Source organism: Phoenix dactylifera, chromosome 8 (genome assembly GCF_009389715.1).
Source record: "Phoenix dactylifera cultivar Barhee BC4 chromosome 8, palm_55x_up_171113_PBpolish2nd_filt_p, whole genome shotgun sequence".
NCBI classification, from domain to species: Eukaryota; Viridiplantae; Streptophyta; class Magnoliopsida; order Arecales; family Arecaceae; genus Phoenix; species Phoenix dactylifera.
The window spans coordinates 28,625,264-28,644,433 of record NC_052399.1 but is presented as its reverse complement, the minus strand read 5'-3'; the positions used below and the strand labels follow the sequence as shown (position 1 = coordinate 28,644,433).

Sequence of the window (19,170 nt, the reverse complement as noted above, 5' to 3'; positions counted from 1 at the left end):
TGGGATGCAATCAAGAGCATCATATTCTTTCTACGACATTGATAGTTCGTATGCATGGACTCATGGTGCAGTGCTTCAAGTATATGTGTAATATTTTCGCTGTAAATGGAAAATTTCATTGGACTTTATCTTCAAAGAATATGGAGCCATCCTCACAATTCAAAGTGACCTTCTTAAGCCTTTGGCGTTGCATATTACATACTATTTGATGCGAGGCATTTGAGTTACTTGAGATAAGCAGCATAAAAAGAGTTCAAAACTAAATCCCAAATGTTCCTGCACCAATTTACAGCCACTCAATAACTTTCATCTGCCCTTCAAAATCCAACCTGATAGATGAACAGGCTTGCTTTGCTCGGTGGAGTTGCATGGTGCTTTGTAACCACAGAAAATCATTAAAGGGTACTGGAGACCTTCTGAAGTTGAAGTCGGGCAAAATTTTGAATGAAAACAGAAAAAAAAAAAGTAGAAGATTTTGAATCTGATTATCCTTGTCGTTGGGGGTCCCATGCAGAGCCGGCCCGAGCCTTAGGCGATCGAGGCGGTCGCCTAAGGCCCCGGGCCAATGGAAGGCCCCGGGAGGTGAAGGGAGAAAAGAAATTGAGAGAGAGAGGGGGAAGTTTTTGGCACCGTGATCAAAAGGAAGCAAAGGCCCCTTTTAAAACGGAAACAGGAGCTAGCTACGAGTCTTCCCCCTTGATGGAAGGGAGGTGGAGAGTTTTCTGGCCTGCAGAGGAGCAATTTGGGAAGTTGGGGACAGTAGTTTTGTTTTGGGTGGAGAGAGAGAGAGAGAGAGAGGAGGGATTTGGTTAGCTTGATACCCGCTTGAAGCCACTCTTATCTTTCATCCCTTCTCTTTTTTGGTTTTGGTCTTGGTTTTCCTTCCCTCACAATACTCCTGATCCACCTGGGCCATCGGGAAGAAAGATAGGGGGATTGGAGATGGACTTCTTGGAGGGTAGAGAGAGAAAAGGAGGGAAGAGGGGGGGGGGGGGGGGGGGGGGGGGGGTGGTGTTGAATGGCTGCTTCGGTACTCACCAAGTAAGGGTACTCACTTTGAAAGGAAGAGGTGGGATGGGATTTTTATAAATTAGATCGAGTGAATTTTCCATAATGCCCCTACTTTTTTTTATAGAAAAGGTCTGGACAAATTCTGCTCTTGCTTTACCATAATTCCCATAATTTCTTTATCTTGACCATGAAGTGCCATAGGATGATCTTTTCCTATTCTACTCTTACTTGACAGAATAAAAGTATTATTAAGTATTATCTCAGTTATTTAATTAGTTTCATGGCTCTTTTCTTAGGTTAATTACTTTTCTATATTTTCATTCAAAAATTATATTAAATTGAAAAGACTTCTTATCTATTCTTATCAGATTCGTGTATCTTTATTGGAATATTATACTTGATTACTATCTATTTTTATATCATTTTTAAAAAATATTTTATACTTATTTAAAATTTTATTATTAAAAAAAAGGCCTCATCTATTGGATTCGCCTTAGGCCCCCAAATGTATTGGGCCGCCCCTGGTCCCATGCCTAGTATTTATAAAAGAGAGGGTGCAAATCTAGATGATTCTAAGATTCGCGAACGAGTGGTTGAGCTCTTTCCATATCCGTGGATGAGAGATTGAGCTCTTTTCATATACCGCTCTTTCCATATCCGCGAACGAGAGGGGTTTCAGGTGTGGTGTGACTGGGCGCTTTTTTTATTTATTGGTCCTTTACCATATTTTTTCTTGGAGTACTGAGTTGTAACCGATCAATTATTATTCGTATTTTGCTAACCATTTGTCGTCACCATTCGGCAAACTGAGCTATCACGCAAGATTTTAGGGATGAAATTTTAGAGATGGCAAGTCTAAGATATATTACTATCTATACTCTACATAATCCACCCTCTAAGTAAATCGTTATTAGCACATAAATAGGGAGATTTTATTTGGTCCATCGCTATCCACGTATCGATCAGGAACAAAAGAATAAGTATATGATGGTGGGATCCAACTGCAATATATTTTCTGTCTTGCTTATTTTCTGGACCCTCTCAATTTTTATCGCTAAAGAGGTTCCAAACTCGTGGTTCACACCAGTTTCTCTTTTCCCCTACATGCATACGTCTCACGTGGGTCCCACCTCTACTTGCCATTCCAAACCCTAACCTCGTCGCCCGCGCATCTTTATCCACGTTTTTCAAACTCTAATCGCGAAACTACTCCGCCTAATCCGGCCTCAACAAAACATCCTGTAACATATTTACCATATTACCCCCCTCCCAAGCACGCGGTGGCCCTCAACGTCCTATAAATTATTTTATTTATTTTTGCAAACAAAAAATATAATCTCCTCTCCAGTTATATTATATATAATGATGAGGAAAAAGATAATTACCTTTCTTATATATTATTAGTATTGTAAATATTATAAAATAAATAATAAAATATTAGTTTTATTGTATAATTTTTTTAAAATAATTTATATTCGATTTGGGACTAATAGAAAGCAGCATATCTATTTTGCCTCTTCTGATCGAACCTGCCTTAAAAAAAAGAAAGTTTTCTTCCTACACTATGAAAGACCGTAAATATATCTTTTTTGAAATAGACCGAGCTTTTCTATTAAAAGTCCACCATATATAAAGTGGATAAAATCGAGATTTATGCTATAAATATAAATTTATTGCTACAAATATGAATTATTAAAAAATAAAATATGGTATTTGGATACTTTTAGTGGTCGTCGTGTTAATTCTTTCGACCGAATTGAACCCCTCGGTTATAATATTTATTGTTTTAATTTTAAAAATTAAAATATTATTTTTGAGGCAAATAATAATTTCCGCAGGGTTTGTTATAATAATCTAAAATTCTTTATTTTAGACAAATCTCATCCCAATATTATCCCAAAACCGCTCGATTATCCCAAGTTACGACGAAGTCTCAACGCCGCGCCGATCCCCCGCCGATATCGGCGAAACAGCGCCGCGAAATCCGGGGAACTTAATTTACGAAATTGCCCATGATTAAATTCTCGACTTCTGTGAAAAATATGAGACTCGGGGGTAGTTTAGTCAAAGTGGAGTAACGAACTCCAGGGCAGTTTGGTCATTTAGAGAAGGTTCGAGCCTGTCCACTTTAAAAAGCGTGGGGACTTTTCCGGCGACCGCTTTTCAAGCCGCGTGGGGAACAGCTTCCCATCAAACCCGAGAACAGAAACCGGACACTTGTGGCCAGCGGGAGGAAGCCACGTGTCAGAATATAATCTCTTTTGGGATGGACAAACGCCGGGGAAGGGAATAAACAAATAGAAGTAATAAATTATGGCTTACCTTTCGTGTGAGTGTTGTACATTGCTGGAATAATGTTTTATTAGTTCCGCCAATCAAATCATGAGCTAATCCTTGTATTAAAGTACTTACTTTTGGCCACCCTAGTGAGGTTACCTCTCCTCCATTGAGGATAATGGAGCCAAAAATTAATATATATATTTTAAAAAAATTTGGTCTACCCTATTTTTTGAGTATTTGATTAAAATTATGAATTAGTTTTAGTTTCGTATAATTTAATACTAGTTTTATCCTGATATTATGGTACCTTCTTTACAAATTGATAAGTATTAATTTATCATGATCTATGATCATATTTTGTTGCTGGATACCATAAATTTTACTATATACTAAAACATTTTGATATTAGAGAGTAAAAAAAATAGATTTAAACACTAGTAAATATTTTCTGTCATTCGGTCACCTTGGACAGAATTATATAGTAAATTTCTAATCTTATAGTCTACCTTGTTTTATTGAGCTAATTTATCCAAAATTAACGTAAAAATTTAGGCAACTATACCATCATATAAAATTTTGACACAAATTATTGTAAATTTATATTGATTTCAATTTAAAAATAAAACAAATTGCAATATCTTCTGATGATACTGTGACAAAATAGAAGTCGCAATTATTATTATTATTTTTAAAGTAGAGCAACCCAAATTGTGTTCACTTTGATACAGTATCAAATAGTATCTGTCTCTTGTCGATATGTGGAAAAGAAGTCAACATTTTAGCCCTACCTGGGGTGACCACACCATAAACAAAAAGGTTCCAAAGTCTATCAAAGTAGGGCCTCAACTTGGTGCCAAAATCGGATGCGGTTATACAAAACCATTCCAGGTTGTACAAGACTCACACCATGACTGTTCCCCCCGTTCACACTTAAAAACCCAAGGCGAAGGAAAGCTGGAACTGATTTCTCTTTCTTCTATTCTCTCCTCTCATTTTCTCCAACTCCTCTTTGTCTTTTGCTCCCAAGCTTACTCTCTTGGCTTTCTTTCGGTAAGTATATCCGTCCACTCCCAATTCCCATATTTCGATCAAATTAGGGTTAGATTTCTCGAATTCTCTCGATGGAATCATATAATTGGCGATTTGCTCTGCTCTGATTCCCAAGCGGCTGGTGTTTGCGTGTGAATTTCTGATCCCTAGGCTTCTAATTTGTGAATTTATTCGTCCTCCTCCTGCTTTATTTTTTTGGATTTAGCTGTTCGTTTTTGGTCCTCTGCCGTGGGTAAAGATTCGTTTACCCCCAATTTTTGGATTTTTTGCTTCTCGTTTTTTGAATTGTTCGAGCAGTCTGTGTTTGCGGGCGACCTATGTTGTTGAGGTGTTTATGTGTTTTAGTTTGTGGCCTTTTTTTTTTAAAAAAATAATTAAAATCTCCTTTCAAGCAATTATTTGGCAAATCACATAGTTTTGTGCTTTCTTGTGACTTAAACTTGGTGCTCAGTGGAAAATTATAGTATGAGTAATGAGAACATGTGAAATAATATGTTTCTTGGTTCTCCTGTGTCTCAGGTTTCTTGGTTTTTTTATGCCAACGACTAAAAGTTGGTGAAATTCTAAAGTTGGTTCACTGTAATGAATCTGGAGGAGCAGTAGGGAGTTGTATTTATGCAATTTTCAAGGTTTAATGGCATGAAAACAAGGAATGAAATGATAAGATTACTTTCCACTGCGTGGTGCTTGTACCTCATAATTCATGGTCTCCTTAGTCCACTTAAGAACAAAGAGTAGGCATTTCTGGCTCTTTCTCTTGTGTATCCAACCATCAGAAGTCCGGAACAAGAGTAAAGTGAGACCTTACTCTTTATTCTCAAGAGAGGTTGGCTTTTGGCAGAGGCATGGCATATCATGCACTACCAAGCTAAAATCTAGCTTGCATATGAGCAAAAAGATACAGTTACCTATAAGCAAATGCATTACAAGCACCACACTGAAATTCTTTCCTGGTCTAGCATGAATTAATTTAGATTGCTTTCCAGGGATGAGTGGATATGAAAGTAAATGGCCCTAAAACCTTAAATCAAGTTCAGGCATAAAAGCCAATTATATTAGTCCGTCGACACAATTTAATGCAAAAATGTTAAAATTGGATGTTTCTATCACTAAGAAAGCATAAATTAAAATACATCCTGGAGATGCCTTGGAAAGAAAGAAAGGGAAATATACAAAAAGGATGTTCCATCTCAGCCATCTGGATCCCCCTTGTTTAGATCATCTTCTGAAGTTGGGCCAGTAGTTCTCTTTTTTGCAGTAATGTACAATATTTCGAAATATTCTGCAAGTTTTCATGTTTTTATGATCATTCTGTCTTGAAGCAGAAATAATTTGAAATAAGATGCTTTGTGCATTGCACTTGTGCTGTCATCTCTCTCAAAAATCTCCCTGCTTTCACGCAACAGAGCAATTGCAAACATCTGATGTCTATATTATCTCCTATGACATTTTAATTAGCCAGGTATACAGTGATGCAGACATTGACATAGCTCCTAGTGTCTGCCATCAGTGACGCGGCAAATATCACTTTTTGTGTTCTTGCATCTCTAGTGCTCCTAGTGCTAAACCTAAGGTTTGTAATCTTGGTATCGGACCCTCTACCCTTGCCCAACTGGTACATCCCAGTGTCAGTATGGTACATAACTCGGTACCGTCACTTGATATAGGGGTGTACCATGTCTTGGTACCCTACTGTATGGTATGGTAGGTCCCGTACCAGGTGGTATGGTCCTAGATTGCAAACCTTAGCTAAATCTTACACTTGAACTTGCTATGTCTTAGACTCTTAGTGCTCACAAACCACAGAGGTAGAAGGAATGTACCGGATATTGTCAAATTTAAGGATTTAGATGCCTGAATTTATTTTCAATTCTCAGGCTTCTATTTTCTGTTTTCTTTAAATCTTGTTGTCTTTGTGATTATATTTCTAGCAGGTTTCTCAGTCCTAATATGAGTAGGACTATCATCTTAAAGGTCATGTTTTGGCCTAGATTGGATTAGGAAAGCCTTAAACTGAATAGGAATGTACTTTGATGATATTTTGATAGCTCTCTTGTGTATGGTCCAATAAAGGTACAGAGATTACCATAATTTGGAAGTCTTTGGTCATGTTTGTTCGATTAGTTTATAATTTTGATTTATTGGAGTTTTAGGTTGATTAAGAGACTTAAGTAACACTATGTAAGTCAGACTCCTAGGTTTATTATAGGCTAGTTCGTGGTCCTCTTATAGATTAGGAAAAGTTGGTTTAGTATAAGTTCATGGGAGTACGAATTATGTACAGTTTACGGACTGACTTTGAATGAGTTAGCTCCTCTGTGGAGGCTATTTCGGTCGTTTCTTCTCTCGATTATCTTGGTACTTCCACTGTCTTGATTGTCACAAAAGAAAAGTTTTCATATTGCCAAGATCTGGAATTTATTTCAACACGAATCAAAGTTATGTGCTGCCTGGGCACTTATCGGTTTCATCAGATTCTTTATGTAAATATCTGTTTGAACACATAACATTTCGTGAAGCTAGATGTCCATTTACTTGGCTGAAGAGAATGTAATAACAGCTCTCTTGTCATCAGAAATATATATAAATGGATTTACTGTATCATTAAGTTCGTATTTTTAGAGTGAATTTATTTACAGCGATAATGGTTTTTTCTTGAAGAATTACCTTGCATAAATATGCAAAGAACGTGACAAAACTTGATTAAAGTGATCAAAACCTAAATTATAATAATTGATTTACTTTTTTATCATTTCTTTTATCTGAAAAGATTGTAATAATCAATTCTCTGATACAAGTTATAATTGTTTATGGAATTGTTGATCAATCATGTGCTGACTACCTATCAAAAATTCAGTCTGTTCCATTCAAGTTTATTATTAGGTTTTAAGACTTTGGCAAAGAAAATTAGACAAACTCTTTTATGACTTTATACCTACACAACCTTGGTTCAATTCTACAATTTCTTTATGCATGTTTTTTGGGCAATAGATATTGATCTGAATTGACAAAACTTTAAAGTCATCATTTTTATTTAAAAAACAGCAAGAAAACTCTAAATTAAATTGTCGACTCAGCTTTTAATAGTGTTTTCACTCTAGTTCCTCTTAATTATACTGTATGGGGGATCACTCAATTTGAGGTATCATGTCGTTATTCTGAGCTTATTGGAAACAATGCATTGATTATGTGTGGAGCATACAGTCCGTACAACTCAATAGTCCAGTATGATACTCCTTCCTGCTGCAGTCTGTATACCTTGCTGAATCATAGAGTAGGATGCCTATGGACTAGCCATACTCTGGTTGCTATTATAAAAGAAACAAGATAATGAAACATTATATTACGAGATTAATGATTTGTGGTTTTGACATTTTGTTGTTTGACATAGTCATATCTGAGACCTAGGCTAAAATTAGAGGAATATGTGAGGCATTTGCTTTGGAACTCGATGGTTATTTAACCCAAAGAGCCTATGAGTTATGAAATGCTGAAGCAAAATTATTGCTTCTTCTAGAAGATTTATTCAACAATAGTATTCTGCCGTATAGAATGGTTTCATAGTGCTGATTAATGTCTGACACCAGAATTATCTTACTTGATATCTACCAAGTAGTGTCTTGTAAAGCAGAGATTGAACATGTGAAAGCTCCAATATTACACTTCTTAGTATATTGTGGTTGGAATTTTTTTTTTGAAAATTCAAAATTCTATATGCATCATGATTGCAAAGTAAGTTGTTTGCGAAGTTTGTGTATTTTCACCTGAGCAGGTGAGTCTTATGTTGGACTATCATTCTTCTTCCAAAGGATCTACTTGATTTACTGGCTCCATGATGTTGAGTGCAATAATGAAATTTTCTAGCTGAGATAAAAAGAAGTTCTAAACCTTTTTTTTCCTGGTTATTTACTAGTCAAATGTGATATGTAATGCTAGTTCCTTGCAAAGTCATCTTCATGCAATTGAAAGAAATATGATAAGTTACTTAAGCTGATATTGTTTACTGTTAGAATTGCTCATTTATAAAAAAATGACATGACTCTGTTACTAACCTGAGCATGACCCGAGATGTGGGCACCCTTCTCTCTTTGAAGATGGTCTTAGGTTCAACTTCCTCAAATGTGCTTAAAGATTTCCGAGCATATAGATGTAATGAATTTGAGAGTGTTTAGACACCACATGCATGGTGTGGAGGCTTGTGTGTCGGGTAGGTTGATGTGACTTTGAGTCTTTCTCAAGTTCAATGACCAACTAAAAAGTGAAATTGTTTTCTTAGTTAGATTTCATGCAAATACTTAGATTTTTTTAGTTACTTTGTTGCTTGACTAAACTAACTTTCAGATTACGTAATGGGAGCATTTATTGTGTCACTGTAGATACACAAGTAGCAGTACTATAAAAAAATATGTGGCAAGGTTAGTACCGGTAGCTTGACATGTGCCGATCAGGTAGTGGGTTGATAGATAGGGTATTTTACCGTACAAGCATGGTGTTGTTACCATTATATACTGACACATGATAGACGATGCCATACTAGTTAGGTGTTGGTACACCCAAATCTAGAGTGAGAAGGGGGAAGAGAGGGAGGCATCGAGCACCTCTAGATGGCAACTGTTGGGGGCTGATGGGGAGGCAACTCTAGAGATGAAGTTGGCGGCAAAGGTGCTAGGTTCGTGGAGAAGGCAATAGAGTATGCCGAAGAAGGGTTCAGGGGTCTCAGAGGATTTCGCGTGGAAGATGTCTTGGGTGAGGAGCAGGAGGTTGAGGTGGGAGAGAGGGAGGGGGAAGGTGAGGTGGTCGGTGGCGGCGGTCAAGAGTGCTTGGCAGCAGTAGTCCTGAGAGATCAAAGAGAGAGCAAGAGAGAAAGGTGAGGAGAAAAATGAGAGAGATCGGGAATTAGGGGTCGAGATTGAGGGGATTTATAAGTGTGGCCAGTTCGGCCCAAGCGAAGTGGGCCAATATTGTCCGATGTTGAGCATAACCTATCGACTCGGCCAGTTTGGACCAATATAGACCAATTCACCTTTTGTCTTATTTTGGAAGCCCGAACTGCCCATTTCAGGTTGGTTTGGCAATCAGTATGTGGGTGTATTCCTAACATAAGTGGCATAAGTAATATACTCTAGCAACTTTCTTTAGTCTTATACCAGCTCTTGGACCCCAAAAGAATATAAAATTTCTCTCAAGATTTGGGCATTTCAATTGTCAACTATGGCTGCTGAATATTTTGGAAGTTGCGGTGGGTTGAAGATGTTGATCACTCTGAATTATTAACTAGTAACTAGTATCAATGCAAGTTAGCATACTTAAGCTGAACCATGATGGATATTTGCTTGAAAATCCAGGTCTTTTTGGTGTTTGGGTGTCTGATGGCGCTCGGATGCCTATACATTCCAAAGGCCTTTCTTGGTCCCATGAATTGAGATTGGAGCGTTCAGTCATGGTCCCATTGCAAATTTGAAATTGAATTTGATGGGATATTCTGAAAGAAGGAGATTCTTATGCTACATGAAGAACCAAGGACTTTCATGGTAGTTGGTTACTTGCATATGATGATTACTTTAATATTTTTGATCATGAATACGTCTCATCTAATTACATTCTCACCTCCACTGACAAGGAAGCATGGTTCACTATACCGGACCCTACTGCCCCCTACCAGTATGGGTACGGAAACCAGTATTTTAAACCATGTGAGGAGGGTTCTTGCCAAGTGCCCTATATTGTTGGTGGATTTTGATGCTGGATGGTGTAGAATAGTATTGTGCTGTGGATTGCTTTGAGTTATGATTCTATGTTCTCTTTTTATCTTTCCCATTCCATCTACAATCCATTTTGTTTAATTATGAATTTATGACATCAAGTTTTATAGAGTATTTTTCCTAGGTGTTATTAATTGAGGGTTGTTTGGTGAAATGGCAATTGCTGCAACTGGTGTTATTAATTATATGGCCATAACAGTTATACGTTATGATGTTATGTAGGAGTCAAGAGACTAGGAGAAGAAGCTGCTTGCATTTCTCACTATTCCTGAATATGGGGTGTTCAGGAAATAGGTGATGAAAAGATTTGGTATCTATTATTCATTCCCTGTGCATAAAATCACTTCTGCCATGCTGAATTCTCATATATAGGATTGGGCAGACAGTGGCTTCTGTTTAGTAATGAAACTTTTGGGTGAAACAATCATATCTGAAGGATTTTGTTGTCTATTGCCAGAATTAGTATTCTCGCTCTTCTTAGACTGAGGCAGTGGAGGTCTTCAAGAAACTGAAATGGATGATTTTATTGATCCCTTCCTTTCACCGTTGACATGGCCAGATGCAAATACCTCTGCAAGGTCATCTTGGATTGGCACTGCTGTATCTCAGACAACTAGCTTAGTTGCTGGTTCAATGGAAGCATATGGAGGAGATGAAAAGAACCCACCCATAAGTGTGATACCTTCAAATCGTATTATAGGGAATGCATGTACGGATGAATTAAATCTGCATAGCCATGATAGCACCTCTTCCATGTTCCTTGATGGAAATCTAAAGTATGCCATTGATAAGGACATATTTCCTGGTGAGAAATTATCTCTGCATAAGGTACATAGACAAAACTCAGAGTCATCCCTCCAAGACAATGCAACGCAGGAAAGTAATTTCTCACTACAGGGTGTTATAGAGAGTAATTCAACAGCAGGAACGTTTGGCTCGGAATTGAATCCATCATGCTCTGTAACACTTCCTCATAGCACACTGACCATGGGCAGTTCAATTGAGAGCAATGGCTGCGAATTATCTACCTTCCAGCAGTCACTTGGAGATGCTCATTCAATTTCTTCACTTCCTGCAATGTGGCCTTCATCATACACAGGTGTTTCTTCTTTAATGGGACAGGGGAGACTACAAGCATTTGGTTTCCAAGGGCTGGAAAGTGATAATGTTATGTTGAGGGAAACATGCGTTGAGAATGGCAAATTTGCACAGCTGGAGGATTTGCCTGGAGCATCTCTTCATGTAAAAGTTGCATATGCATATCCTAATATACTTGTCTCCTCTTACTGATGATTACCATTCTAACCCTTTTATATTCAAATTTCACTTGCAGGAACATAATGAGCCGCACAACCCTAATTTGTCTTCTTTCAGTGCTGGACAACAGATAAAATTGCCTAGTGTTGGTTTGCAGCAACAGGTACTACATACTTATTTAACACCTGTTTTTAGCTATCCCGGCAAGTCATTCAAAGTTAAGATGCCCACACTTGCAGGAGCAAAATGGGTTGCACAACCTTTGTTTGCCCTCATTGGCTTCTCCACCACAAATGTCACCAACTAAAACAGCAGGAGTACAGATTTGTCAACAGGTAGTTTACTTGGTTATCTTTTATGTTTACTCTATATTTACCCCTAATTTTGCTTTTTTATTTGATGAGAGTGCTCCTTTTGTTGCCATATATAGTTGCCACCATCTACTCAAGCGAACACTGGCAAGCATCACGTGAATCATTCTTCTAATACTCAATCACAATCAGCTCCAGCTAATGCTGGTGGTGGTTGCAATGGAGCTGTCAAGCCACGTGTGAGAGCACGTCGTGGACAGGCCACTGATCCTCATAGTATCGCAGAACGGGTTAGTTCATAATTCTATTATCACGTCTTACGCCAAGCCTGGCTGCATGGATGCCCTTATGAAGTTTGTTTTAATAAGGTTTCCTTTCTTTAGTTGTTTCTGTTGGTTACCTGAATATGAATTGTTGCTTTATCAGTTGTTTTATATTTTTTCATGAAAAAAGAAATACAATATAATTTGAAAGTTAACCACAAAATGCAGCTTCGGAGAGAGAAAATCGCTGAAAGAATGAAGAATCTGCAGGGGCTCGTGCCAAATTCAAATAAGGTATACTTTAACCTTTATTTTTTCCATTTTATTTAGGGGCATCTTCTTTCGACCCTTCCAAAATAATGACTCATATAGTTGATTTGGTAAGATATCTTTGTTTGGAATTGGTCATAATTTAAGGATGGAATATCTATGTAGCGCATAAACTGAGTGATAACCATCTTCGATTAAAAGAACTTTTGGCAACTTGAATAAAATGGGAACCACACGTCTCATCGGCAATGCAATGGGATTTTCTTAACTTTTAGTGCTTGGATGATCTTCTGTTTGAGAATCCAATTTATGAACTAATGTATACTATGTTTACCACTTATTTGGGTGCCTGTGTCAAGCTAAGCGTTTTTTTTTTATCACAAGAGATCTGTTCTAAGCTTGTATCTGAGCATGCTTTTGTTAGATGAATATACTGCTGACATTGAGGAATATCATGCAGAACTGAAATCATGGTTTTCTGGAAGTTGTCTTTTACATCTAATGTTTAAGGTAAAGAAACTACTGTGCAAGTTAGGGCCTGATCCAAAGCTTAAGAGACTACACCTTTTGTCAATGTTTTAGAAATTTTTATAAGAAGGGAATAGAAGTTGTCGTTCTGCTGAAATTTGACAGCAAATTGAAATTGGATTAATAACTTAGAAGTAAACTAAATAGATATTAACTTGGGGAAGTTGAGGTATTAGTACTGATTTAGATAATGCCTGGCAGGTTGCTTGAAGACTTGAAAGCCTAGAACCATGGGAACGCAAAACCAGATGAATAACTAGCAGTTGTTAATAAAGGAAAATGGAGGAAGATACAATGATGATAACCATTGCATTTCTTTTGGGTTCAACTATCTGATCAGGTGTAATTTAAAGAACTCTTCTTGTTATTTAACAATTCTAGTGCGTACCTCCAAAAGTGTTGTCCTGTCCGTTATGGACTTTGCTTGTTCCTTGACAAAATTGTTTTCCAATTTTTACTGTTATGCTCCTACTACAGCAAGAAACACAAACTTGTTCTGTTCTGTTTTGTTCCAGTCATGGAATTTGTTTGCTAGTGGTGTGACTATTGTTGTCAAAGTGGCGCCTAGTTGTCTGGGCAGCTTGCTAGGCACTTGGAGAGGCCAGAGCAACTAGGAAGTGACTACCTAGGCATTAGTTTGTTGAAATAGATTAGCTTTTTTTTGTAATTTTCTACTTTCTTTACATTATTCCAACTCTTATGACTGAAATAAACTTATTTTAAATGAATAGGAGTGAAAATAACACGTGTACTTATCATTTCCCTCATCTCACCTGCCCAGTCACTTGACCCTAGAGTTGCCTCCTTGTTCAGAAGCCATCCTAATAGTCTTTCAGCAACCATCCAATTACCCAAAGGCCAGAATATATTTTTCCAATTTTGTTCAAAAATAATGTAATTAACCTCATATTTTAAATCATACATAAAAATAATCAAATGAACTGTATTGGTGTGGTCTCTCTAAGCGCCTAGCACCTAGGCACCAGTTTTGACAACACTACTTAGGCCTAGTTTCGTTGGAGGATAAGATTAGGGATAAGGGGGTTTATGCCTGTTATCTTATATCTACATAACTTATATGTACCATTCCCATCCAAGAATCTGGTGGGAATTGGGTCTAGGTAAGAGAAAACACATAAGACCCATTGGGTTATTTTTTTTTTTTAAAAAAAAAAGAGGAAAAGGAAATATCAAGTCTAGGTATGTTAATACCTATATCCTACTCAGCAGGGGGTTTGGGTTGTGTATACATCAGGTTTGAATCTAAGTACCAATTGGGTACTGTTATTTAGAAAGCTCAATTCTCTTCACATCTCAAGATAATTGACATGTCTTTGAGCATAATTGATAATTTCTATAAGAGAAATTAAGGGAATGAGAAAAAAATGTACATTTTACACTTGGTAAACTATCAAGTCTTGGCTTGGATTAGTTCGGATTTGTAAAAATTAGTTCCTTACCTTGGGTCTGGATGGGTGCACATCCACTAGAGCTAGACCAGGACCTAGAAAGTTTATGGGTCTAACTGTAACCATGCTTGACCTGTAGGTTTATGGGTTTGTGTAAGGTTCAAGGCTATGGGTCTTAGTGATAGCTTATAAGCAAGAAGTCTGCAAAACCTATGTTTTTTTTGTGTTTGTAGATATTTTTGATATTATAAAGTAATCCAACAGTATAGATTTTCATTTTTCAACTCTGTTAGCTGAATTTGGCAAGCGATGTAAAATCCTTACTTTGCACCCTGTGTTTATTATAACTGCATCTTACTTGTAAACGCAAGCTTATAAATTGAAAAGTTTTACAAGAAAAATCTACTTTACCTTCGTATGTTGCAAAAAGAACAAGTCAATCTTTGGAGATTAGAAACATGATGGTCTCGTGAAGTCCTAAACGGATCGTTTCTGCAAAACATATAATAAAATGGATTTTTTTCCTGCAAAACCATCATGGTATGTTAATATAGTATAAAAATACTTATATATTGTATGATCAAATATAGAAACAAGCATACATAATATTCTAGACATATATAATGTAATACTATAGTATGTATACATACAAATATGAGGTTGGTCATAGGGGTGCAAATGGGTCGGGTTGGATTGGCTTATGAGTGATCCCGACCCAACCTGGTTCCTTGTTTGGGTCCTAATGTTGGACATAGACCCAATCCAATAGAAGATCGGGTCAGGTCGGGTCGGGTCCATTGCTAAAATTTCTGACCCAACGGGTCGGGTCGGATCGGGTCGGGTCTATGTATAACCCGGTCCTAACTCAAAAATTCTGGTCCAGGTTGGATCCAAATGAACTGAAAGAGTATGACTAAACAATATTTTCATTAAAATCAAGGGTGGGAGTTAAATTCAGTCAACCAAGATTAAGCAACAAATAGCTTGTCAAAGTAAGGACCAGATGTCAATTATGCTTAATCAATCACCCCCACTTTAATGTCTTAACAACTCACTTTCTGATAGCTGCACATTGGTGAATTTGCAGATGCATCTGGAACCTTTCTATTAAATGCATCATTAAATATATGGTCTATAAAAGCATCCAATGGTCTTGAAGCATGGCACATAAACCATAAGCCTTACAAAGAGTCATAGACCCAAAGCCATATGAACCCAATGCTATTCGTATGTGGGCATTGGCATGCCCAGAGCCTACCAGAGAGAGTGTAATTCAAGCCTCAACACCATTGACAGTAGCGCTCTCGTCCAATACCATCCATACCTAAAGAGCTCACCGTTTGGAAGGCCACCACTCTCGATCCTTTCCGGAGTGATCTCCGGTGGAAGAGGAATAGGTGCATAGGATAGAGAGGAAATAGAGGTGGAGCAGTCGGAGGTGGTGGCTGCATGCTGTGGCTCCAGGAGGGGAGAAGGGTCTAATGATGGTCTCTGCAGATGGGGGAAATGTTGACAGGCCTCAGATTAGAGGGGTGGCACGGCGTCTAGAAGGACGTCGGGCGAAAGATTTATTAGTTCTTCTTACTCCTTGTTCGGCCAGTCCTGTGGCCGAAGGGACTTAGGGGAGTAGTGAGGAGAAATAAAAGTGAATTTCTGTTACAAGATTTTGTAGGGTCTTTGGTGATGCTGTTACAAGTAGTCTAGAATTTTCAGATGCTTGTGCTTTTTATAGAATTGTCACAGTTGTTAATTTATCACTTAAGTGAAGATGTTGCAGTCTTACTCTGGACTCTTATGATCAGTTATGCAGTTTTCTGTCTCAATTTTCTATGAGAGGGTGCTCTTTGCATTTTGTTCACTATCATAATTGGTTATGCAGCCATAGAAGCTTTAAGCTTGATTTTATTCCTTTGCTGTGAAATAGGGTCCTCTATAGATTCGACTTTATATTTGATTCCTTAATTCGAGGAGAATAAATAGCAACTCTTTATTCTGACCTTGCCAGCACCTGCTCATGACTGAATTTTCCACTTTCGGTTTGCAGACAGATAAAGCATCAATGCTGGATGAAATCATTGACTATGTCAAATTCCTTCAGCTGCAGGTCAAGGTTTGCTTCCAAACTACACTTCAAACCATTACAGATAACTTTATTCTGCTCTATATCTAACATTCTTTCTGATGTTTGAACTGGAGGTTTTAAGCATGAGTCGCTTGGGTGCAGCTGGAGCAGTGGTCCCCCTACTCACAGATTCTCAATCTGAGGTGCCAAATCATTTCCCTTTCATTTTAAATGTCTGTTGTCCTATTAGAGCATCACATGCTTAGTTGCTTGTCCTTATTCGGTCTGATGTTGCCTTTTGTTCTGGGGAATCAGGCTATTTCCATAAAATCAATGGAGTAAGGCCTCATTATGTCTGTCACTTTGATTTCTAATTAATGACCATTCTACTAAATTCTCTCGTATAAATTGTTATCTTACTGCAGTATGGACTGGGTTTGCGCCTTACTTTTTCTTTTTAAGTTTTCTGTGACCTTAATTTATTGTGTGTATGCATTCACTCTTCATTAAGGATGTATGCTGAGGAGTTGTAATCATTCTTAAAACTCGAATTATTACAAGCAGAGCTAAATAGGTTGCTGAAATTGGTGAAAAATTTGAAACAATGTTCTGAGAGAGTATATGCAACCTAGTCTGAGAGGGAGCATTTTCGAACTTTCTATGTGCAATTTGTTGGCTTTGCTCCTTGTCTTTAGGCTTTTCTTTAGGCAATTTGTTACATTTGAGCAAAGTCATTTTGCCCACACTGAAACATTTTGTAACATCTCATTCTTTGTTTTCTCAGGAAAACTATAGTCCTTGATGAGAAAATGCTATGTAATTTAAAACTGTTAATTTCAATACAGGGCTCTGGCAGTCTGCTCCTATCAACATCATCATCATCAGTTGGGCAGGGAGCAGATTTATCTGAGTCGCAGGATACCTTAGCCTTTGAGCAAGAAGTTGCGAAGCTGATGGAATCCGACGTCACTACGGCAATGCAGTACCTTCAGAACAAAGGCCTCTGCCTCATGCCAATTGCTCTTGCCACTGCAATATCTAATCAGCAGGGCTCCTCCTCCTGTTCCATTCCACCTGACAGAAGGAAAGCTGATATGAACCATGGGGTGATCTGTCCAGAAGATGGAGCCAATGGCTGCAACGGGCCTGGTGTTAAACGAGAAGAGCCTTAGAAACCGATCGGCAACCAAAGAGAGTCGAAACCAAAGGAATGAGAGCTAACTGAATTTGACTTTTCTATCCTTTATTTCTAATTTGTTTGCTCCTAAGACTTCTGTTTTTGATCAGCAGGCTGTTTGGATGTCCTTTGGTAACTGATGTATAGGCTTATTCAGCATACATGTGGATGTGTGGACTGATATTTTGTATACCATACATATACATGTATATTTATGCATGTATTTGTATGTAAAGTAAATAAATAATTTTATTGGTATGGGTTAAATGAATTTGGGAGATAAATTGTTTGGGATGGTTTTAAGATGGTATATATGACATCATGATACATTGTACCATATCCAACCGAAAGGTACAGGATGTATTATATTGGTTTGATACCGATATATGATATGGAGGTTGTACCAATTTTTAGTATGCCGAACGGGTTTTGTATTGTACCGTACTGATATAGTAATAGCGTGGCGTCGGTATGGGATTCAGTACCGAAACGGTGGTATTTTATATGGGAGTTTAAGGCAGCTCAAGTGAACAATTAAAACAGAACTTGGTGACTGACTGAACTGAACTCAACTAGAACAGTTCGTTCTGCCTCTCGGTGCTTAATGTACAGTCTATTGTTTTCCTTCCATCTCTTATCTCAACCATCCTCCGCGCTCACTGCCTTTTTTTATGATCCAAAATATATAACTCTTATCTTTACAAACCAAGTAAGGTCCACCTACCCGGTCCATCTAATGTCTAGTTTAGATTTTCGTCAAACTTTGCCACTATGTAAAAATTAAAATCTGAAGTTCGGCTAAATTAAAGATGGTTTTGGTATAGTTGAATCCAACCTAATAAAACATGAATAAATAAAATATACCTCAAAAATAGATCGAAATATTTAAACCTTACTCAGGCTTTCGACATGCCCAACTACGGTTGCGAGCCTGCTCAGTCATCCTGGAGGATGACTCGGCTACGGTCATCAGCTGGATCCGGGAGGGTTCGAGGGGTGCCAGCGGTGACCACCCTCTACTTCAAGACATCTGAGCCATGACGAAGGATAGAGAAGTTTTTCACACCAAGCATATATTTCGTGAAACTAATGGGGCTGTGGATTGGGTGGCCGCCTATATGGCCAACCATGCTGGTAGTTCTTTGTGGGCTGGAGATGGGGAGCTATCTGGAGCGCTCCAAGATATTCTGTTCTCTGATTTTATTGGGTGCATTCGTACTCATCAGGTATGAATCACCCGTTTTAGCAACAAAATAAATTCAAGTGCAATTTAAACCTCGCTATAAATAGGATATTTTTTTATTAAAAAAAGATGGAGGAGGCCAAAGTTACTCCAATACAATTTTTCTAGGCACCTGAGTGTGGGACCAAGATTTTTTACTTCATGAAAATTTTAGATTAGGGCGGGTCCAAGCCTTTTAGAGACTCAACCCTGGTCTCCCATTTTGCAGCGAGAGGGTGCATCACTGAGCTAATCCGCAGGTGAAGGACAAAAATAAATGATCTAGTGGCAACGTAACCTAGAATCTCATACAAAATGCGACACCTATAAAGCTATATAACCTTGCTATTGGTCTGCTCCTTGCTGCTGCTCATAGACAGACTATATACATATCCAGGGTCACCCTGCCAATAAATTTAGATTGAAAAAATTACACATCAGCAGTGTAATTTTTTGACATCTAACTTCTATATTCTATTAGCATTTTCTGAACTAATTCATTCGGATCGGAACAAACTGCCGTCACCTTTTGCCCCCCATGAAGAGAGAAGAGGAAGAGTCCGTGAAC

At 37.9% G+C, this 19,170-nt stretch overlaps 1 protein-coding gene across 7 annotated transcripts; it reads left to right on the top strand.

Moving 5' to 3' along the window:
- Window positions 1-4,241: 4,241 nt before the first annotated feature.
- On the top strand, window positions 4,242-17,683 carry LOC103712583 (transcription factor bHLH10-like). 7 transcript variants are annotated; one of them, XM_008799147.4, is made up of 10 exons: window positions 4,242-4,341; window positions 10,326-10,397; window positions 10,561-11,345; window positions 11,437-11,523; window positions 11,600-11,695; window positions 11,791-11,961; window positions 12,163-12,228; window positions 16,186-16,251; window positions 16,338-16,406; window positions 17,049-17,683. In XM_008799147.4, exons 3-10 carry the CDS (start codon window positions 10,617-10,619, stop codon window positions 17,373-17,375), a joined length of 1,611 nt encoding a protein of 536 aa, XP_008797369.1. In that variant the 5' UTR covers window positions 4,242-4,341; window positions 10,326-10,397; window positions 10,561-10,616; the 3' UTR covers window positions 17,376-17,683. The 7 variants fall into 7 exon arrangements, with proteins under 7 accessions (XP_008797369.1, XP_008797368.1, XP_026662525.1 ...); XM_008799146.4 differs by having other exon boundaries at window positions 10,326-10,413; XM_026806727.2 differs by lacking the exon at window positions 4,242-4,341 and adding an exon at window positions 4,368-4,472.
- The last annotated feature ends 1,487 nt before the right edge of the window (window positions 17,684-19,170 follow it).